This window comes from Typopeltis vanoorti, chromosome 13, assembly GCF_054136105.1.
Source record: "Typopeltis vanoorti isolate ZY-2024b chromosome 13, IOZ_Tvanoo_1.0, whole genome shotgun sequence".
Lineage (NCBI taxonomy): Eukaryota > Metazoa > Arthropoda > Arachnida > Uropygi > Thelyphonidae > Typopeltis > Typopeltis vanoorti.
Window position 1 is genome coordinate 13998387 of NC_143561.1, and position 18741 is coordinate 14017127.

Below are 18741 nucleotides of genomic sequence, written 5' to 3' on the forward strand. Positions count from 1 at the left end.
TTTTTGCAAATTCAAATTCAGTTCTAGTTCTATAGATCATCTAGGACAGAATGTGGTAGTCCTTGGCTCCAGAAAGAATGCTGATGCAGCTTCTGAATATTTGATGAAGGAGGATTTGCTCCTGATGTGTATAGGAATCACATTATATGTTGCTATTGATCTGTTATGCCACTCCAGCAGCATGGTTAATACTGCTGTTTCAGCATCATGACGTAACTATTTTGTTTTTGTGGTGAGGATATGGAAACTTTGCAGTGTAACTCAATGAAATAAGGATCTTTAAGTAAGAGTCATGCTATAACAGTTATTATCCATGCTAGCTGACACCTGTGAAATGTAACTATTCTGTATAAGAGTGTTGTTTCATTGTTTGGAAATTTTTTGAGGGCTGCTTTGATCATTGTAATCATAGATTGCTGTAGCAGTTCTGAGTACAGCTATGCAAGAGAGTGATATCAGCTTGTTTATTGAATGTGGTAATTATATATTATCTGTGGCATATGCTGCTGTTGTTGTTGTTGTTGCTAAATTCAGTGTTTTATTAGCAGCACCTATACCTTTTGCTTTAAGCTTAGTAGCATTGCTCTGGAAAGTCCATCTGTTTTTGTGTCCTGTCCACAGACATCATCATCATCAGAGATGGTCACTTAAAAATATCAAGTAAAAAGGTATCATCTGTGTATATGTGTACAGTGATTTAATGATAGTAAATTTTTAAATTACTTAATTCATTGTATTTTTTCATGAATTTAAAAGTTTGCTAAATTTTGTTTTTAAATAAATTTTGCATGTGAAAAATGTTATGTTGATTTTTTTTTTATTATTTGTATAAGTAGTTTGATAATAACAACTAATACCATAAGTATCGGCCTTAGTTTTTTTTCCAGTGTGTGAGTGCACATTATGCTTGAATTGAGAATGCAGAAACAAATATTTCTTAAATTTTTTAATTTAAAAAAAATGTATTCTTTTATTGTGTTCTTAGTTTACTGACTTTTTAAAAAATAAATTTTATCACTACATATTTTGCATGTTTTGAATTAACAAGTTAATATATTTGAGATTTGAAGTGTGACATGAATTTATAACTGCATTTTATTGTAGAGCTTGGCCAGGTTAAAGGATGATTTATCCCGCCTGCAACCTTCTCCAGACGTTTCTACTTTGAGTATCCCCCATGAGAAGCTTAGTACAGCTTCTCAGACTGACTTATCAGGCGAGGTACTGCATTTTTTTTTCCTTTTTGCATGTTGTTGCATGTGTTTTCTCTTGCTATTTTTGCTCTCTTAAAATTATTGAAAGTGAAAAATTCTTTACCATGAATTTCCTCTCTCTCTCTCTCTTTTTTTTTTATGAAAAAGTTAACTTTAATTAAATTCAAAAATTCGAAAGGCATTCCTAGATTCTCATATGTTCCATTATGAGAATATGAGAATAGAAAGGGGAAAGTTCATGGATAAAGTATTTTAAAAAACTTTAACAATGGCAACAATACTAAAATATAATGAACTAAAAAATTAAAATTATTTATACATTAGAAACTTATATTTTACTAGAAAATAAGTTGGATATTTAGAAATAAAATTCTGTTTATGTAATTGTAGAATAAAACTATAACCATTGTACTGGATTATTAAAGATAATCATAGAATAACAACCAATTTTTAATCACTAAAAAAGAGAAAATTTAAAGGTTCTTTTTCAATTAAAAATGACCAATATGAACTTTATTAGGATCAATCTTTGTTAGTTTTTCTGTCATTGTTTCATACCATCTGTTGAAAGAGGATATCTACTTAACTAGATTCTCAAAAAAAATCAATGGGAGTTAATTATACTGTATAGAAATTTTAATGAATGTTTGTAATAATTCCTTACTACTGTGGTAGTAATAGTACTTCTTGTCTTGCTTTCATGAAAAATATTACATTACAGTGATCAGGGTTTTGACTTGTAATAAACCTTATTACTGATTTATTAGTCTAGTTTAGAGTAAAGAGTAATTGATGATTGATGTTTCTTTCTTTAGTTTTTCCAAATAAGCACATGCACACATTAATTTATCCATGCATGCCACAATGTTTCAACTATAATATTTTAAGTGAGCTTACACAGTTTTATTAATTTTAATACATTGATCAACTGCATGATTTGTGCTCTAACTGAAAATTATGAATGATATTTTTAATAATAAATGATTTCACTTAAAAAAATCCACTTTTGTTCCTTTGGATGTCCTTGAGTTCTAACAAATCACTTGCATTACTCAGTTATACACTCAGGTTGCTGAAATTTTTTCACTTTGAATTAAAGATACCAAGAAATTATATGCTTGTTTAATCCTTTAAACAAGCAAATAAAGTTTGTGCACGAAGTATTTTCATGACCAGGCTACTTGTATATAGATGTTAATGACTTCACATTAATTGCTTTAGTATATCATAATACATAATGCTATGCATTTTGGGAAGAGCCACTATCCAGACCAGTTTTGATCTTTATTAATGTCACATCAATGGGAGTCAGACCCAGAAGAAATACCAAGGTTGAATAATGTAGAACTTGTATATTTCCCACATGCAAGTAATGAAAACAGCTTATGATTAAAATCCAGATTATTTTATTCATAAGGTCTTACACTTTTTCTTTACTTGTATGTAGGAAGTATATGACTTCTGAATTATTTCTCTTCTGGGTCTGGCTCCCACTGATGCAACCTCAATAAAGGTCATAACTGGCTAGGTAGTGGCCTTTCCCATAATGCACAGCATTATACACACCCGAAATGATGGGTGCATTGCATTATAGGATACTAAATGGTGGGATATTAATGTGAAGTCAGTAGCCTAGTCATGAAGGTACTTCATGCACAAACTTTGTTCACTTATACTTGGATAAAAGGTTAAACAAGAATATAATTTCTTGGCATCTTTAATTTAATTAAATGTAATTATACTAGAAGAAATTGATGAGGCTAGAAATCTGAAGTTTAAAGGTCACATAGAAAAATTTGCAAATACACTTCATAGAATAATTACAATGTTGAAATGAACCTTGACATGTAAGGATGAGGAAGTCATTTTGCCTCTTTACAAGGCCTTGATAAGCTGCACCTGGACTACTGTGCACAGATTATTGTCCTGGGTTCAGATGGGATAAAGAAGTTGTGGAAAGGATCCAAAGAAGAGGTACAAAGATTATATTGGAATTATGAGGACAAATTGAGAGTATGTGGAGTACAGACTGTTGTTAATAGGAGAAAGAGGTGTGATGTGATAGCAGTCTATTAACTTCTGAAGGTGTGTTATGGGATATCACCTGATGAAATTTTTCATTATATGGCAGGTGTGATGAGAATGTGATAGTATCCATGGAAGTTAAATTTGTTCACATTTAATATGAACAAAAAATAATGGATAATGGAACAAAAAAAAAAATATGGATAATAATTGAAGGTAAGAATAGGGAAAACTTTGATTGGAGCCAAGACAGTGTACAGTTTAAAGTGGGTTACAAGATAACAACAGGTGTCGAAAATACATGAAGATAGACAAGAATTTAAAACAAATGATGAAAAAATTAAAACTAAAAATATGAATTTGTAAACTTTGGATTTCGAAAGAACTGAGAATAAAAAATCTTTTATATACACAGCAAGCAAGCAACAAACATGATGAGTTATGGCCATTTCGTTACGTTAAAACATCCTCAGATAAGAACTCTGTTCTCACTAAAAGACTTGTAGCTAAGAGGCTAGAAGTTCCAGTAATATGTTTTCTTTTATAACATTGATATAAAAGCCTATGCAACATTCCTTATTTTAGAAACCAGCATACAAAGTGTGCTGTACTTAGTAATACAAAGCAAAACCTCCTTCCAGTCTGTGTGAAAATGAAATTAAGGTCTCTCTCTCTCAAGTGAAATGGCAGTTTTGCTATAACTAGGAGAGTAATAATGATGTACAGTATTAGTTCAAGCCCCCCCCCCTCAAAAAATGAGTATATAGGAAATTAACCTAAGAATAGATTAATTTTACCCAGGCTCATTCTACATATTGCTGTCTCAAAAGAAACTTACACAGTTACAGATTAGACAAACTTCTGGGTGAGATTCAGACTTAAGACAAAGAAACAAATAAAATAAATTTTTCTCTTGGACAAGTATTTGATTCTGTAGACAGTCCTGTCCATAAAGTAACCAAATTTCTTCACATAGCCTTACAGATATTCTCCATCATACATCAAAAACTTCGAGAATTTTAAAAGCAGAATATTCTTTTATCACCTTAAAGCATTCTAATTAGTTTTTGGTCTCCTTTTTACTAATGTTCCACTGACTGATACCTTAGAATTACTGAAGAAAGGTTTTCCTCCAGAAAGTATTAAATTATTTTAAGTTTGCAATTAATGCTGGTTATTTTTATTGTCAGAAATGTCATTGGTTCTCCAGTTTCTTCTACCTTTCCTTATTATTAAGTGTGTGTGTGTGGAGCATTTTGAGCAGCATATCAAGAACAGCTTTACTACATATCCTTCTATAGTTTTGCTTTCTAGATGACATTTTTTGCAGCTTGAAACTCTTCAATATCAGATTTGCACTTTCAAATCAGTGTGCAGACTATGCTTTAGATACAGCTCATAGAATCAGTTGGAAAAAGACCACTATGCTCCACTATGCTCACAGTAAATTTAGAAGAGAAAGTCTATTTTTGGAATCTGCAGTTTCTCTCAGAAATCAGCCTAATTTAAATAAATATGGTTGCATTATGGGAAACACTAATACTTTGAGATTCCAGTTTACATCCTAGACCACCAACAGGTGCCCTAAGATCTATGTGTTTTGCTTAGTTTCATGATGTGTGTGTTACAAGTCTAATATTGTACTTCCTGACAATGTCTTAGTGACTGAGACAAAATATTGGAAGAATTAAATAATATTTTTAATCCTTTCTCAGTGCTGTTTCACTTCATTAAGCCTCTAATATGAGCATCTTTCAAACATATGGTATATTTGTAATTAACTAATGTATTCCTTTGGACTCTGATGGTTATACAGATTCAAGCTCTTCATCGTTTTCAGCATGCACAGATTTTAGATTTTGTTAGTTATTTTCATTGTAATTCTGTTCTGTTCAGTTTAGTTTATACTGAAGATAACTGAGAAACATGGTCAAAATTTTTGCATTAAATAATAATTATATAAAATCCAAGTTGGTCCTTTTGAAATATTTGCACTGACTAGTTTTCACAGTTCATTGCTATGAAAAATACAAAATTATTAGTTTTTACACTTTGTAGCAGGAGAAGAAGAGGAAACGGCTTATGCTGATTTATAGTTGGAAGTCAAGAAATGTACAGAGCACATAACGAATACCTAGACAATACTATAGACTCTCATTATAGCAGTCATCATTATAATGAATATGAAAAGTCCTGACAATCTCCATAGATGCAGTGGCTGTTGTTAGTCACTTGATGTAATTGATGTCAGTTGTAACTATTTCTGGTCATGTGTTCCTTCTGCTATTCTGAGTTTTAATGCTGTCATTTTAATTTTGGAAAGTTATGAAATAAAAAGTTGAATTGATAAAGAGAATTTCCAAAATAATATAAATTTATATATCATCATGAACTATGCAGATAATTAGCAATAGAAAAAAGATTCATCAGTGGGTATTCCTAACCAGCAGTGATTACCATATGATTTTGCATTATAAATTCATACTTGAAAGTTTTTATGTGCTTTCAGTTTCTAATACAAGATTATTTTGAGATTAGGAATACTCTTATTGTAAATTTCATGATATATATATTAAGGATGTATCAACAGTTGCATAATTCCAAATTTTATTTTATTTTTCTCAGAAATCATTACTGAGTAATGTTTATAACATTGTATAAATTAAAACTATTTTTGTATTTATGTAGTTTGCTCCTATTGGAGCACGGTTGGCAGAAATGGCAAGGATGAGGCTACAGTATGATGAAGCAAGGAAACAAGTCCATAGGATACAGAGAGACTTAGCTGATTTGGAAGATAAAATGGCTCCAGGCCAAGTCGAATCTGATAAAGACAGGTATGTAAATGAAAATTGTAAGCATGTTTTTTGTTAATAATTAATTAGTTTGTTTGGTTGTTCGTTTGAAGCATTTGTTATGCATTGAACTTTATATATGATTACACTAACTCTGAGGTTGGATACAGGCAGAAATAATAATTTGCAATGATATAGTATAATCATGCACATTTTAATACCTTAAGATATATGCAATTATTAAGTAAATTTTTTTATATGAAAAATATTTGAAAATGTTTCTGTGATTTAGCAGTTCTGTTGGAAGTTTTCAGTATTGGGATGACATTATGATGTAAATAAAGAGAATGAATGGAGATCCTATAGAACGAGTAAAATATTTCAGCTATTTAGGCACAGTTTTTAGTGAAGATAGCAGGGTTAAATCTGGAAATAGACAACAGAATAAGCAAAGCAGGTATGGTGGATAGCTAGCTGAATAAATTTATATGGAATAAGAGAGAAATTAGCCAAAACACCAAATTAGCAGATATACAAGAGGTATATCTGTGGTCTCAAAGACTAGAGACCACAGATTATGAGGGTTCTTAGAAAAATTAGGGTCCTGAACAGATGGTATCAATGGCAAAATCATAATAAAAATGAAGACATTATTAGCATTGAAGAATGTGTCAGCAGAGCTAATCTAAGATTGTATCTTAAATAGAATGGGTGAAGAAAGATTAGCAAAACAGGCGTTTGATGCCAAGATGACAGGAAAGAGACCCAGAGGAAGACCAAGGTCTAGGCAGATTAATTTGGTCAGAATTGCCTAAAAAACACTAAATATTAGATATGAATATGATAATATCAGAGTGTGCTCACAAGTAATAGATTGATTTGGAGGAAAATTGCTCATAGGAGATTAATAATAATATAAACTTAAACAAGTAGTGCTGTCATAGTAACCTGAACACCCCTTGAGGTACGTATCAGGAAATTGATGATGATGATAAAAATAAGCAATTAAAACCCAACAAGGTTTGTAAGTCATAAGACTTAAATGACTTACAAACCTTTGTAAGTCATAAGACCAGTATCCTCAGGGGTACAGGTACAAAAAAAAAGTTTTACACAACAAAAGACTATAAACAATTAATTACACACATCAGATGTTATGATAACTTCACAACTGTTACAGAGACAGTTGAGTCTATGAATGTGTGTAATATCCCCGAGCGAGTACGAAGGACAACAAACCACAATGGGATAGTTAGTATAAGGCATCAAAATAGAGATGGGACAAATGGGCTTCTGCAATTCATTTATACTGATGCCAGAAGTATTAGGAACAAGAAGGAAGAATTTTTGGCCTTGGTTGGCACTTCCAGGCCACAGGTTATTGGCATTAGTGAAACATGGCTGACAGAAGATGATATAGTTAGTGGGATTGAATGTGAGGGGTATAGTGCGTTCAGGAGTGACAGGGAGAATAAAATGGGAGGAGGAGTGTTATTGATGATAGCTGATGAGCTGCAGCCAAGGAAAATAGAAGTTGAACTGCAGGATAGAGAAAAGAGCACATTTGAGGCTATTTGGTGTGAGATTGAGGCTAGCAGAACAAAGTATACAATTGGGTGCAGCTATAGACCAGGTGATGGAATAGATGGTGGAGATAGTATGCATAAGCAAATAGAAGAAATGAGTGGAGGGAGAGTAATTATTATGGGAGATTTCAACTATGGTAACATTGATTGGAAGGAGGAGGGGACACACGGGAGGAAGGAATTGGAAGCTGGTAAGTATGACAAGCTTAGGAGTGTGATTGGTTCAGTGCCATGGCATGTAAAACTGCAAGGGCAGAATGTTGATAGTGCATGGGAGGCAGTTAGGAAGTGTTTGCAGGAGGCAATGGCTGACTGTATACCTAGAGTCCGAATAATAAATCAGGTAGGGGTTAAATGGATGAATAACACCATTAAGCTTGAGCTGCAAAAAAAGAAACAACTGTGGAGGGAATTTAAGGAGAAAGGTGACTAGCAGGCACATGAATGGTATAAAGCGCAGGCCAGCAGGGTAACGAGTGTGGTAAGAAAAGCAAAAGCGGATTATGAAAGAACATTAGCCATGGAGGCTAAAAAGAATCCCAAACAGTTTTTTCGATATGTTGCAAGTCAAAGAAAAAATGTATACGGCAGAATAATTTTAAAGAATGCCGATGGTAGAGAGGGGTAACCGAATCAGTTGATATAGTGGAATTACTGAGCGAGCACTTTGCAAGAGTATATCATCCAGGTGGTGACATTGCAGGAATGAAAGAACCAACAGCTTATATGGGAATTGTGGTGAATGAAGTGGAGGTGAATAGTCTATTACAAAACCTCAATGTCAATACATCTGTGGGATTGGATGGTATACCAGCTCGTGTCGTACATGAAGTGGCTAAAGAATTGTCAGTGCCCTTGACCATTTTGTTTAATTTGAGTCTCGGGTCTGGTTTAGTCCCAAGGGGGAGTGGAAAGAGGGGAAAATAGTTCCACTGCATAAAGGGGGTTCCAAGACTGCATTTGTAAATTACCGACCAATCAGCATATCAGGAATCGTTCTCAAGGTCTTGGAGAAAATAGTCAAGAGGAAAATACAGGATTGGATAGATGAAAATTGGAGATCGTATGGGGGACAACATGATTTTGTGAAGAGTAGATCATGCCTCACGTTTATAACACAATGACGGCTGAACTGGATAAGGGTAATGGGTTTACAATGATTTTACTGGACCTTGCTAAGGCCTTTGACAGGATACCACATGGAATTCTAATCAGTAAACTGCAGCATATTGGGATGGATTATAGGGTTGGTGAGATAGATAGGAGGGTGGTTGATGGAGAGATATCAGAGAGTGGTTTATTCAGGAGTAGAGTCCAAAAGATGGCCTGTGACTAGTGGTGTGCTGCAGGGTTCTGTTCTTGGACCACTACTGTTCAATTTGTTCATTAACAATATAGGAAAGGATCTGAGAGGAACTGTTCATTTGTTTGCTGATGATGCAAAGTTGGGGAGAGCAATAGTGAGTGCACAGGATGTCAAAATTTGCAGGATGATTTAGATAATTTGGAGGACTGGGCTAAGGAGAATGGATGTCAATTTAATGTGGCAAAATGTAAGGTTATGCATTTTAGAGTGAAAAGATTAGCAGCAGTATTATCACATTGGTGGAACTGTACTCCAGGAGATTGACGAGGCCAGGGACAATTGACTAACTTCGAAGTTAGTCAATTGTAAGATTGACTAACTTTGATGGTTAGTCAATTGTAAGAAGTTCATCAGCCTGTTTTCCCTTTCATTCCAAAAGCCTAATCCATATTTTCCTGCATGTTTCATTATCGTCCCTCTTGGCTCACAATTTAGAATTGAAATCTCGCTTGACTATTGTATACTGACACTTATCTTCATCTATTGCTTTTTTGACATCTTCATAAAATATTTTCATTCCATCATCATCATTTTCACTTGTTGGGCTATAAACCTCTATTATTTTGATATATGTTCTGTCATTAATCTTTAATTTGACAAAAGTTACTCTATCAGATAAACCTTTATATTCTACTTATAAAGGTTAATAAGTAGTTCCGAAATTGATTTGTTTACAAGAAAGCCAACTCCTTTTGATCTTGAATTCTTCTGGCCCTTTCCAGTAAAGTGTATTGTCTGATTGTAGTGTAAGACAATTTCCCTCTTTTCTTTTAACTTCTGATAGTCCAATATAATGCCCCAATTCATCTTGTTCAGTTCATTTTCAAGTTCTTCTATTCTATCTTGAGTTTCCAGTGTTCTTACATTATATGTTATTAAAGTTATAGAATAGTATTTTCTTTTGTGATATTTTGTCTTGTTTGTGAATTTATTGACCTGTTGAATTGTTTTCCCTGCTTCATTGAGTTCTGCCCTTCTAAGGGTGGTTTAAGGCAAGGTGAAGTAGTCAAATCTGGTCTTTGCCCCATTTGGCCTTGGGCAGTATGGCCTTTCTTTCTTTGTGACATTTGGGAGGGAAGTTGATGGACTGATTTTGAACGCTAATCAGACGTCTTGGGGAAATGCATTTTTCTGCTTCTGCCAGCCTTTTAAAAGACTTCTAACATGGAGACAGATGCTTGTATGACCACTCATCTGGAGTACAGACATCACCGAAGAAAGTTCATCCACCCATTCAACCTGGCACCCAAGGTCTTCATCTGATGTAATGGCTTTTTTTTGACTTCTCTTCATCATTTGCACAACCCTGATAGGGACCTTTACTGGGTGATATCAGCTGGGCCAGCTGAACCTAGGTTTTTTTCACAAGGTTGTTACTCCTTCCCCTCCTCTTTTCTCATCTGGGCTTGGGATTGGCAATGGCAGAGTTTTATAAATTTTTGTTACCACTAATTTAATAACATAACCTTAGTGAAATGTTTTATGTTTGTTGTACAACTTATTATTGATATATGTTACCACACAAGTCAAAACTGATTTAAAATACTCTGCATATGTATATAATAATATTATGAAATAGAAATGCTAATCATTTCAGTAATAAATTAAAACCCGAGTTATAAAAGAGGCTATTCTGCAGATAATTATAGATCACAATTGGATAAAATAATTCTAAATAATAGCAAAGAGGCAGTCTATTTACTAGAACATGATGCAAGATAATAGATATGTTCATAATTAAAGAAATCCCCCCTCAACACACACACAAAAATTTAAAATTAGGATACACCTGGAGTTTAAATTTAGTTGAGTACTAAAAGAGAAGTCATGAGCATAGCTGTAATGTTTTAAAGGATAATATATATTATTCTTTTTAAAACTTGTGGATTTAAATGGATTAACAAATTTTTTTAATTAATTAAATTGTTATAATCAAAATATTAATATTAAACATATCAAAAATCTTTAAGTTTGCTTGAAGGATTTCAATAACATTACCCAGTCTTTAATGTTAAGTCTCTTTTGTACCACTTGCACAGTTTGCAGTTTCAAGTTTGCTATAGAGCTTTCCCATTTTAATGACATTTTCATCTGTAAATGCAAAATTTGCCTTGCAATAAAAAAAATACATGCAAGTACATTATGTAAAAGAAAACTAAACTGCTGGAATGATTTTATTTGAACTAATGTTTTCTATATAAGTATTTATTAGTGAAAAACTATTTTATCAAACTGATAAAAAAAAAAAAACGGCCTTATGAAGCATTTGATCAATTATTAGAAAGACTCTTATAATGCCAGTTGATAATTTGTGGTGAATGAAATGGTGAATAAGAGTTTAATGTATTTTTATTTTATTAGTAGGTTCTTGATTATAATGGGCATCTTTTGCAGGACTTTATTTCAATGAAATAATGTAAAGTGTTCTGAATACAACTGTTTTGATAAAACAGATGCATTCAGAAAATTTAAAATTAAGCAGTCATATATTCAATTTTGTAAATTTCTGTTTTATTTTATGAATAAATATTTGAAAATGGAAATTTGGTCCCATCATTGAAATCCTAGTTTACATCCAGATAGTTGTTTCATGTTTATTCTGCAGTAACTGGATTTTAACATCACTTGAAGTACAACTTATTACATATGTGTACGTGTGTGCATGCATCCATTATATTGTTTGCTCTACTAGTCATGTAACAATAGTGGATGCATACATATACACATGTATACCGACAAAAGTGAATAAATATACATATTGCTCTACAAGTCATGTAAATCTTGGTTGTTTGCAGACATCATTTATTGAGTTGATTTAATTTAAATTCTAAGCTTTATTTATTTATTTTTCAATTGGAATTGCTTCTCAGTAGTAATTGTTTCAGTTTTGTGTTGGCATAAAACAAATATTACTTCTTTTCACTACTTCTATGTAGTAATAAGAACAGACTACAGTTCGTATTATTTCATAAATTTTCTATTCATTCAGAGCATTGCATGATGCAGCTTAATTTTCTCTCTTTCTATTTTGTTTAAAAAATTACTATCCTTTCCTGTATTATCTTTCGAGGCTGTATTGCAATCTTTGCATGTTTATTTGCTTGCATGGCATAGACTGCTCCTGATTCAAGAGAAGGAGCAGCTACTTCGAGAACTGCGTAGCATCAATACCAAAGGTAGAACTGAGACAGAGATTGCTTCCATTCATAGTGAAATTGCCAAGCTAGAACAAGACCTGGGTAATGCAATGGAGATGTCTAATCGTGCAATAGCTGATAGGTAAGCATGAATTTCCCATACATAAATTTTAAAGAAAAAAAAATTTAAGCAGCGTGTTTTCTTGCCATTGCTTTATATTCTTTTAAATTAAATGCTTATGCCTTTGCATCTTGTTGCTATACTTAGTATTTTTTTTTTATTTTCTTGCTCTTTGTTCTGTACTTTATTATATTAATTGAATTTTTTTTAAAAAATTGTATTTCAAATAGCCTTTGTAGATGAATATCAGTGTTAAGCTAGTCATCATAAAATAATAATTGCAATACATGCAATGAATATTGGATATTGCTTGTTTTGAATTGTATTCCTCATTTTATTAGTGTATATATATATACACGTGCATGTATATGTGTGAATTCATATGTGTATGTGTGTGTGTGTGTGCGCGAGTGTGCACATGTGTGTTTAAAATGTTTTTAATACTTCCATTATTGCAAGTTCAGATTTATTATTAATTTTCAAATAAACTGCCAGTGGGTTGGAAATAAGTGCTAAATTATTCTTAAACTTCTAGTAGCTCATCCATTATAACATTTATATTTATAACATGTAGTTTCCATGCACTGAATAGTTTCTGATACACAAACTGAAATAAATGCATGTTAACAGGTTTATTTTATTAAGATATCTTTACAGTGGTTATGTGAATTTTTGTTTTTCAACTATAATATTTAAGTCAGTATTTCCCTACTGAGTGTTCCTGGTAAGATTTATGCAAGTATATTTGAGAAATAGTTGAGAAGAATTCAGGAAGAAAAGCTTGATGAAGAACAAGCTGGATTCAGGCCAAAAAGAGGTGTCAGAATCAGATCTTCACTTTATGACATATAGTTGAGAAATCATGGGAATATAACAAAGATCTGTATTTAAGTTTTGTCGATCTGGAAAAGGCATATGACAAGGTGCCAAGAGAGAAGCTATTCAAAATACTACAGTTATATGGTGTCAATGGGACATTATATCAAGCAATACTTAGTCTTTATTTGAGTTGTGAGTCAGCAGTTAGAATTGAAGGAAGTACAGGAAGATGGTTTAATGTTAAATCTGGTGTGAGACAAGGATGTACATTATCCCCTCTGTTATTCATTATCTATATGGATCACATTATGAAGGAAAGTGGTATTAAACATGATTTCAGAATTGGAGATGTTAATGTATGCTCTTTGCTTTATGCGGATGATGTTATACTTCTAAATAAACCTGCTACAAGATTTCCTGACTAAAGTGAATAACTGTTGTAATAGATATGGTATGAAGATCAGCATTAAAAAGACAAGGCAATGAAAATAGGCAGAAACATTGAAAATATCAACTGCATTGTGAATGGGGAACTTATAGAACAAGTAAAACATTTCAGCTACTTAGGCACAATTTTTAGCTAAGATGGTAAGTTAAATATGGAAATAGACAACAGAACCAACAAAGCTGGTATGGTAGGAAGTCAACTGAATAAATTTATATGGAATAAGAGAGAAATTAGACAAAACACTAAATTGGCTGTATACAAGACAGTTTAAACCAATTTTTACTTATGGATCTGAGAGCTGGGTTAGAAGTAAAACACTTGACCAAAGATTAGAGACTGCAGATGAGAGTCCTGAGAAAGATTAGGGGCATGAACAGATGGCATCGATGGCAATATCATATTAAAAATGAGGATATTAGGAAATAACTTGATATTGTCAGCATCTAGGAATGCATTAGCAGAGCTAATCTCAGGTGGTATGGTCACTTAAACTGAATGGGCGAGGAAAGATTAGCAAAACAAGTGTTCTCTGCCAGGTTGGCAGGAAAAAGACCCAGAGGAAGACCAAGATACAGGTGGATTGATACAGTAAAAAGTGCTTTAGAAGACAGAAATATAAGACCTGATATTGGAGTCTTATGTCAAGACTCCAATATTCGATAATATTGGAGTCTTGACATTTAACAGGCTGATTTGGAAAAAAATTGTAGATAGGAAGTTAGTAATGATATAAATTTTTCATGTAGTATTATCATATCCTGTACACTCCTTGAGGGTATGGCAGGAATTTGATGATGATGATTATGATATTTAAGTCGACACATTTATTCACACCAGGCTGTTTCATGTATGTTACACATCAGTCAAGAGCTCACTTGACCATATCATGTCCCTTCTGCAACAGGCAGGTGCATTTTTATAAAATTTTCAATATATATGGCATGCTGTTTCAATTTTATCAGTCGAATTTTATTTGTAAATTTAGCATTTGTGAATCATCTTAATAATATAGAAAGTCTGAGATATAATTCTAAACTGATTTTGAGTTATACATATACAGTCTTGCAATAAATTTTGTTACAACTCCCCTCCCCCCTCCCCGCATGCTGCCCACAGAATTGCGCAAGACCAGTTCCATTAATGGCACTATGTGCAGCCAACATTCACATGTTTATCAGTAGAGAGAGAGAGTTGAGTCGTCTAGCTCTAAGATTAACATGCAGTGGGGAGATTATGAGAACCATGTAGCTGTAACAGCACTTCACAAGGTTGGAATGCAACTACCTGTTATTTTCAACACGCTAAAGACATTTGGGTACAGTAGGATGTTTGTGTATCAGACTATTAACCATTATAATGATACAGAAGATATATCTGACTGACAAAGAACAGGTCAACCATGCTGCGTTATGATGCAACAGCTTGTGAGGGCTGTGAAGGCACACCTCTGTCATAATCCTGTGAGAATGCAGAGCGTGATGTTGCAAGAGATGAATGATCTTTCACAGAAAACAATGTCACCTGTCTAACTGATGACTTGGGGTTTTGAGAGCCTATTGTCATTCTATTGGACACTTCCTAACACCACAACTTATGCATCAGAGAGTGATAAAATCAAAGGCACTTCTCTGACAGTATGCAAACAACAGACACTTCTTCACAGATGAGAAGATTTTCACCATTAAAAGAGTCATTTAACTACCAAAACGATCAGATATATGCCCCAGATAGTTGCACAGCACATGCCATAGCATCCAGGATTCAGAGAGGTCATCACCATGCATCAGTGATGGTTTGGTGGTGGGGGAGTGACATATCAGGGGGTATTCAAGCTGTATTTCTGCAAGAAAGAGGTCAAAACCTCTGCCAAAGTGTATCAAGACACCATGTTGGACTGTGTGGTACAGCTCTGAACAACACCTTGTTTTCCTGTGTCTAACATGTAAGGGAAAGATGAATGATAATCATCAGAGTTTGACAAATATGCTTGTCCACATGACTGTGGCAATTAGATTTTGACAGCTGGTGTGTAACTGCAGACTGAAAATAAAATAACTTTTTAAACAAAATCTTTTTCTAGATGTAGACATAGGTTTCTGCAGTTAAGCAGTTCTGTAGGTAGTTTTTGGTATTGAGACCAAATATAAATATAAAGAGTTTATTAAAAATAAACAATTAAAAAACCCAACAAGTTTCATGCATCGTAAGACTTACATCATCAGGGGTAATGGTACATAAAAGTTTTACACAACAAAAGCTTATTGACAATTAATTACACATATTAGATGTTTTTAATAACTAACTTCACAATTGTTAAATAATTGAGAAACAAGAATACAAATCAGATTTGTATTCTGGTTGTAAGTGTAATGGTGAATCCAAGACTCTCATCCATAGTGATAAATCGACGCACAAAAACAGTTTTATTCTTGTTAACGTTCCAAGCACTGTTCAGAGATTTTCATGCCAGTGTGTTTTTGATCTGCTGTGAGCAAGCGTGGCACCCATCTTGTGCAAAGCTTTTTCATATGCAATTCTTCATGCAAAATATACCCTACGCGTTTTCTTTTGAAATGCCTATAGTCTCAGCAATTTCACACACTTTGACTTGCCAGTCATCCAATACCATATCGTGCACTTGATCAATGATTTTTGGTGTTGTTACACTTTCTGGACATCCTTCACGTGGATCATCTTCAAGGCTGGTATGGCCACATTTAAACTCGGTAGCCCATTTCTTAATTGTTGAAAATGGGGAGAAGAGTGCCCATAAACTTTTATGAACTTCGAATGAATTTCTTTTGGCATTAAACTTTTTTTTACAAAGAATTTTATAACTGCACGATACTCAATTTTATTCATTTCAAGTGATACAGACAACACTTTTGCTTCAGACAGCTGTATAAAACAAACTACTTGATAGAATGACTTGCAATTTCACATGGATGCTTATGACAGATGTACCAACTTAGAAAAAAAAAATCTTGCTGATATTGTTGCTATCTATGGTCGAGGCCGAGAGCCTTTCAGACCACCCTTGTACTAATATTCTGTCAACAGTTTTCATTTGCTGTCACTTGTTCAGCACTCCAGTATTATCAGATTTTATATTTATGGCACTTCTAACTGCATCAATCTACCTAGAACTTATTCTTCCTATGTGTCTTTTTTTTTTTCCACCTTGGCATCAAACACCTGTTTTACCAACCTTCTTTTTTGTCATTCTGTTTAAGTAATCTGCTTAAATACTTAAAACACTAGTGAATTCATATTGTTATTAGGTTTTAATATATCTAATGATTACTCATTTGTATTCTGTTATTAAAGTATGTACTTTTAACAATTCATATATCTTTCCATTCCCTTCCCTTCTACTGACCGAGCATTTGCACCTAAAACTTTATAGTACTTCTTATTCAGCATTAAAAAATAAAATAAAATAAAATAAAGCAGTTTTCTGTAAGTGTTTGGTATTGTGTGTGTTTACAGAGATATCGCTTATATATACAATTTATTATATACTAAGATTAATGGAGACCCTTAAAAAGATGGAATTGAGTCCGGAACAGGCCACTTGGCCTATAAACCTGGAAAGGAAGAAGAAGAAGAAGATTAATGGAAAATTGCACACTTTAAAAAATCAAAATACATTAAAAAAATCTATAATGGTTTTTAGGTGTATTTGTAATTAAACAACCTATTATTATTATTTATCACCTAACCTTATCATGGGTGTCTGTCTGCATGAAACAGCTCAAAAATGTATGAATCAGTAATAAAAAGTTTAATAGTTAAGATTCTGATTAAAAATTATCAGGAAGTTTTAATTTTTGTTAAAACTACTTAGCAGGAATAACTGTTAAGTAGTTTATTTTACATTATTCACTTTATTCATGTAGTTTACTTTACACGAATACCAAAATATGTTTTTCGCTGGGCCAAATTTAGCAGCTTTATCTTTGAGTAATGATAATTTTAACCACTCTTTTGGGATATTAATTGCATTCAGAGAATAATCTGATGCTAATCTTCTCATTTGTTTATTACGTAGCACTGATTAAATATCATACCTTATTATCGCATAATGCCTATGCAGATAGGATTAACCACACTATCAAAACATTGATAGTGTGGTTAATCACACACTATCAGGTTCCAAAGAAGCCAAGTTACTTGGTCATACAGACTTTTGAACTTGATATGCAATGGGGAAAAATGAGACCTTGTTATCATAAATTTATGCACTGTATGTATTTCCTAGCTTTTTTTTTTTTTTAAATAATAATAACAAAAGCCTAGAAAGCAATGTCTAAAATTTTTCCAAATTCTGAGAAATACTGACTCTGAACTCTCACCAATAATCCTGCTATCAAATTGCCATATATATCTGTCATGAGTTCACAGAAATTTTTGTTTTTTATAATATATATATATATATATATATACACACACACTATCTGATTAAAAGTACCCAGACACCTCTCTGTAATTTATAAACTGGTGTCTAGATGTCACTATGACCTCACTAAGCAGTATAAAAGGAGGCACGGAGCTGTGTGTTGTTCAGTGATAAAGAAGTACGAGCAGAATAGGTAGGTCAAGGGAGCTCAGTGACCTTAAACGTGGACTAGTTATTGGTTGCCACATCATTAAGAAATCTGTCAGAGACATTTCAAACCTCTTCAAGTTGCCCAAGTCAACAGTTGGCGATGTGATTGTGAAGTGGAAACGTGAAGGCACAACCACAACGAAACCATGGTCGAGTAGGCTGCGTTTAATGACAGACAGGGACAGTCGGGCAATGAAGAAGGTGGTTCGTAGAAATCGCTAGACATTGAATGAAACAATCACACGGGAGTTCTGCAGTGCTACTAACTGTCCAGCCATCACCATGACTGTGCATCGAGAATTAAGAGGAATGGGGGTTCCATGGTCGAGCAGCTGCCCATAAACCGAACATTTCTCCTCTGAACACTAAGTGCCACCTGCAGTGGTGTAAAGAACGATGCCTCTGGACAGTGGGCAACTTGAAATGTGTGATTTGGAGTGATGAATCATGCTTTCCCATGTGGCAGGTCGATGGGAGGGTCTGGGTGTGGTGAATGCCTGGAGAACGATTCTGGCAAGCGTGTGTAGTGCCAACAGTGAAATTTGGAGGAGGTGGAATTATGGAATGGACTTCACCCTCTCATAACACTACATGGAAATCTAAATGTGGACGGGTACAAGG

The 18741-nt window shown here is 33.5% G+C and overlaps 1 protein-coding gene across 3 annotated transcripts in view; it reads left to right on the top strand.

Moving 5' to 3' along the window:
- Positions 1 to 18741, top strand: part of kibra (WW and C2 domain containing protein kibra) — a 135972-nt gene that overhangs the window by 38954 nt on the left and 78277 nt on the right. Inside the window, exons 6-8 of one of the 3 annotated variants that reach the window (XM_090402346.1) lie at positions 1105 to 1221; positions 5928 to 6076; positions 12101 to 12265. In XM_090402346.1, the coding sequence (XP_090258472.1) occupies positions 1105 to 1221; positions 5928 to 6076; positions 12101 to 12265 (431 nt within the window). The remainder of the gene's footprint in view (positions 1 to 1104; positions 1222 to 5927; positions 6077 to 12100; positions 12266 to 18741) is intronic. The other 2 variants (XM_090402348.1, XM_090402347.1) reach the window with 2 other exon arrangements.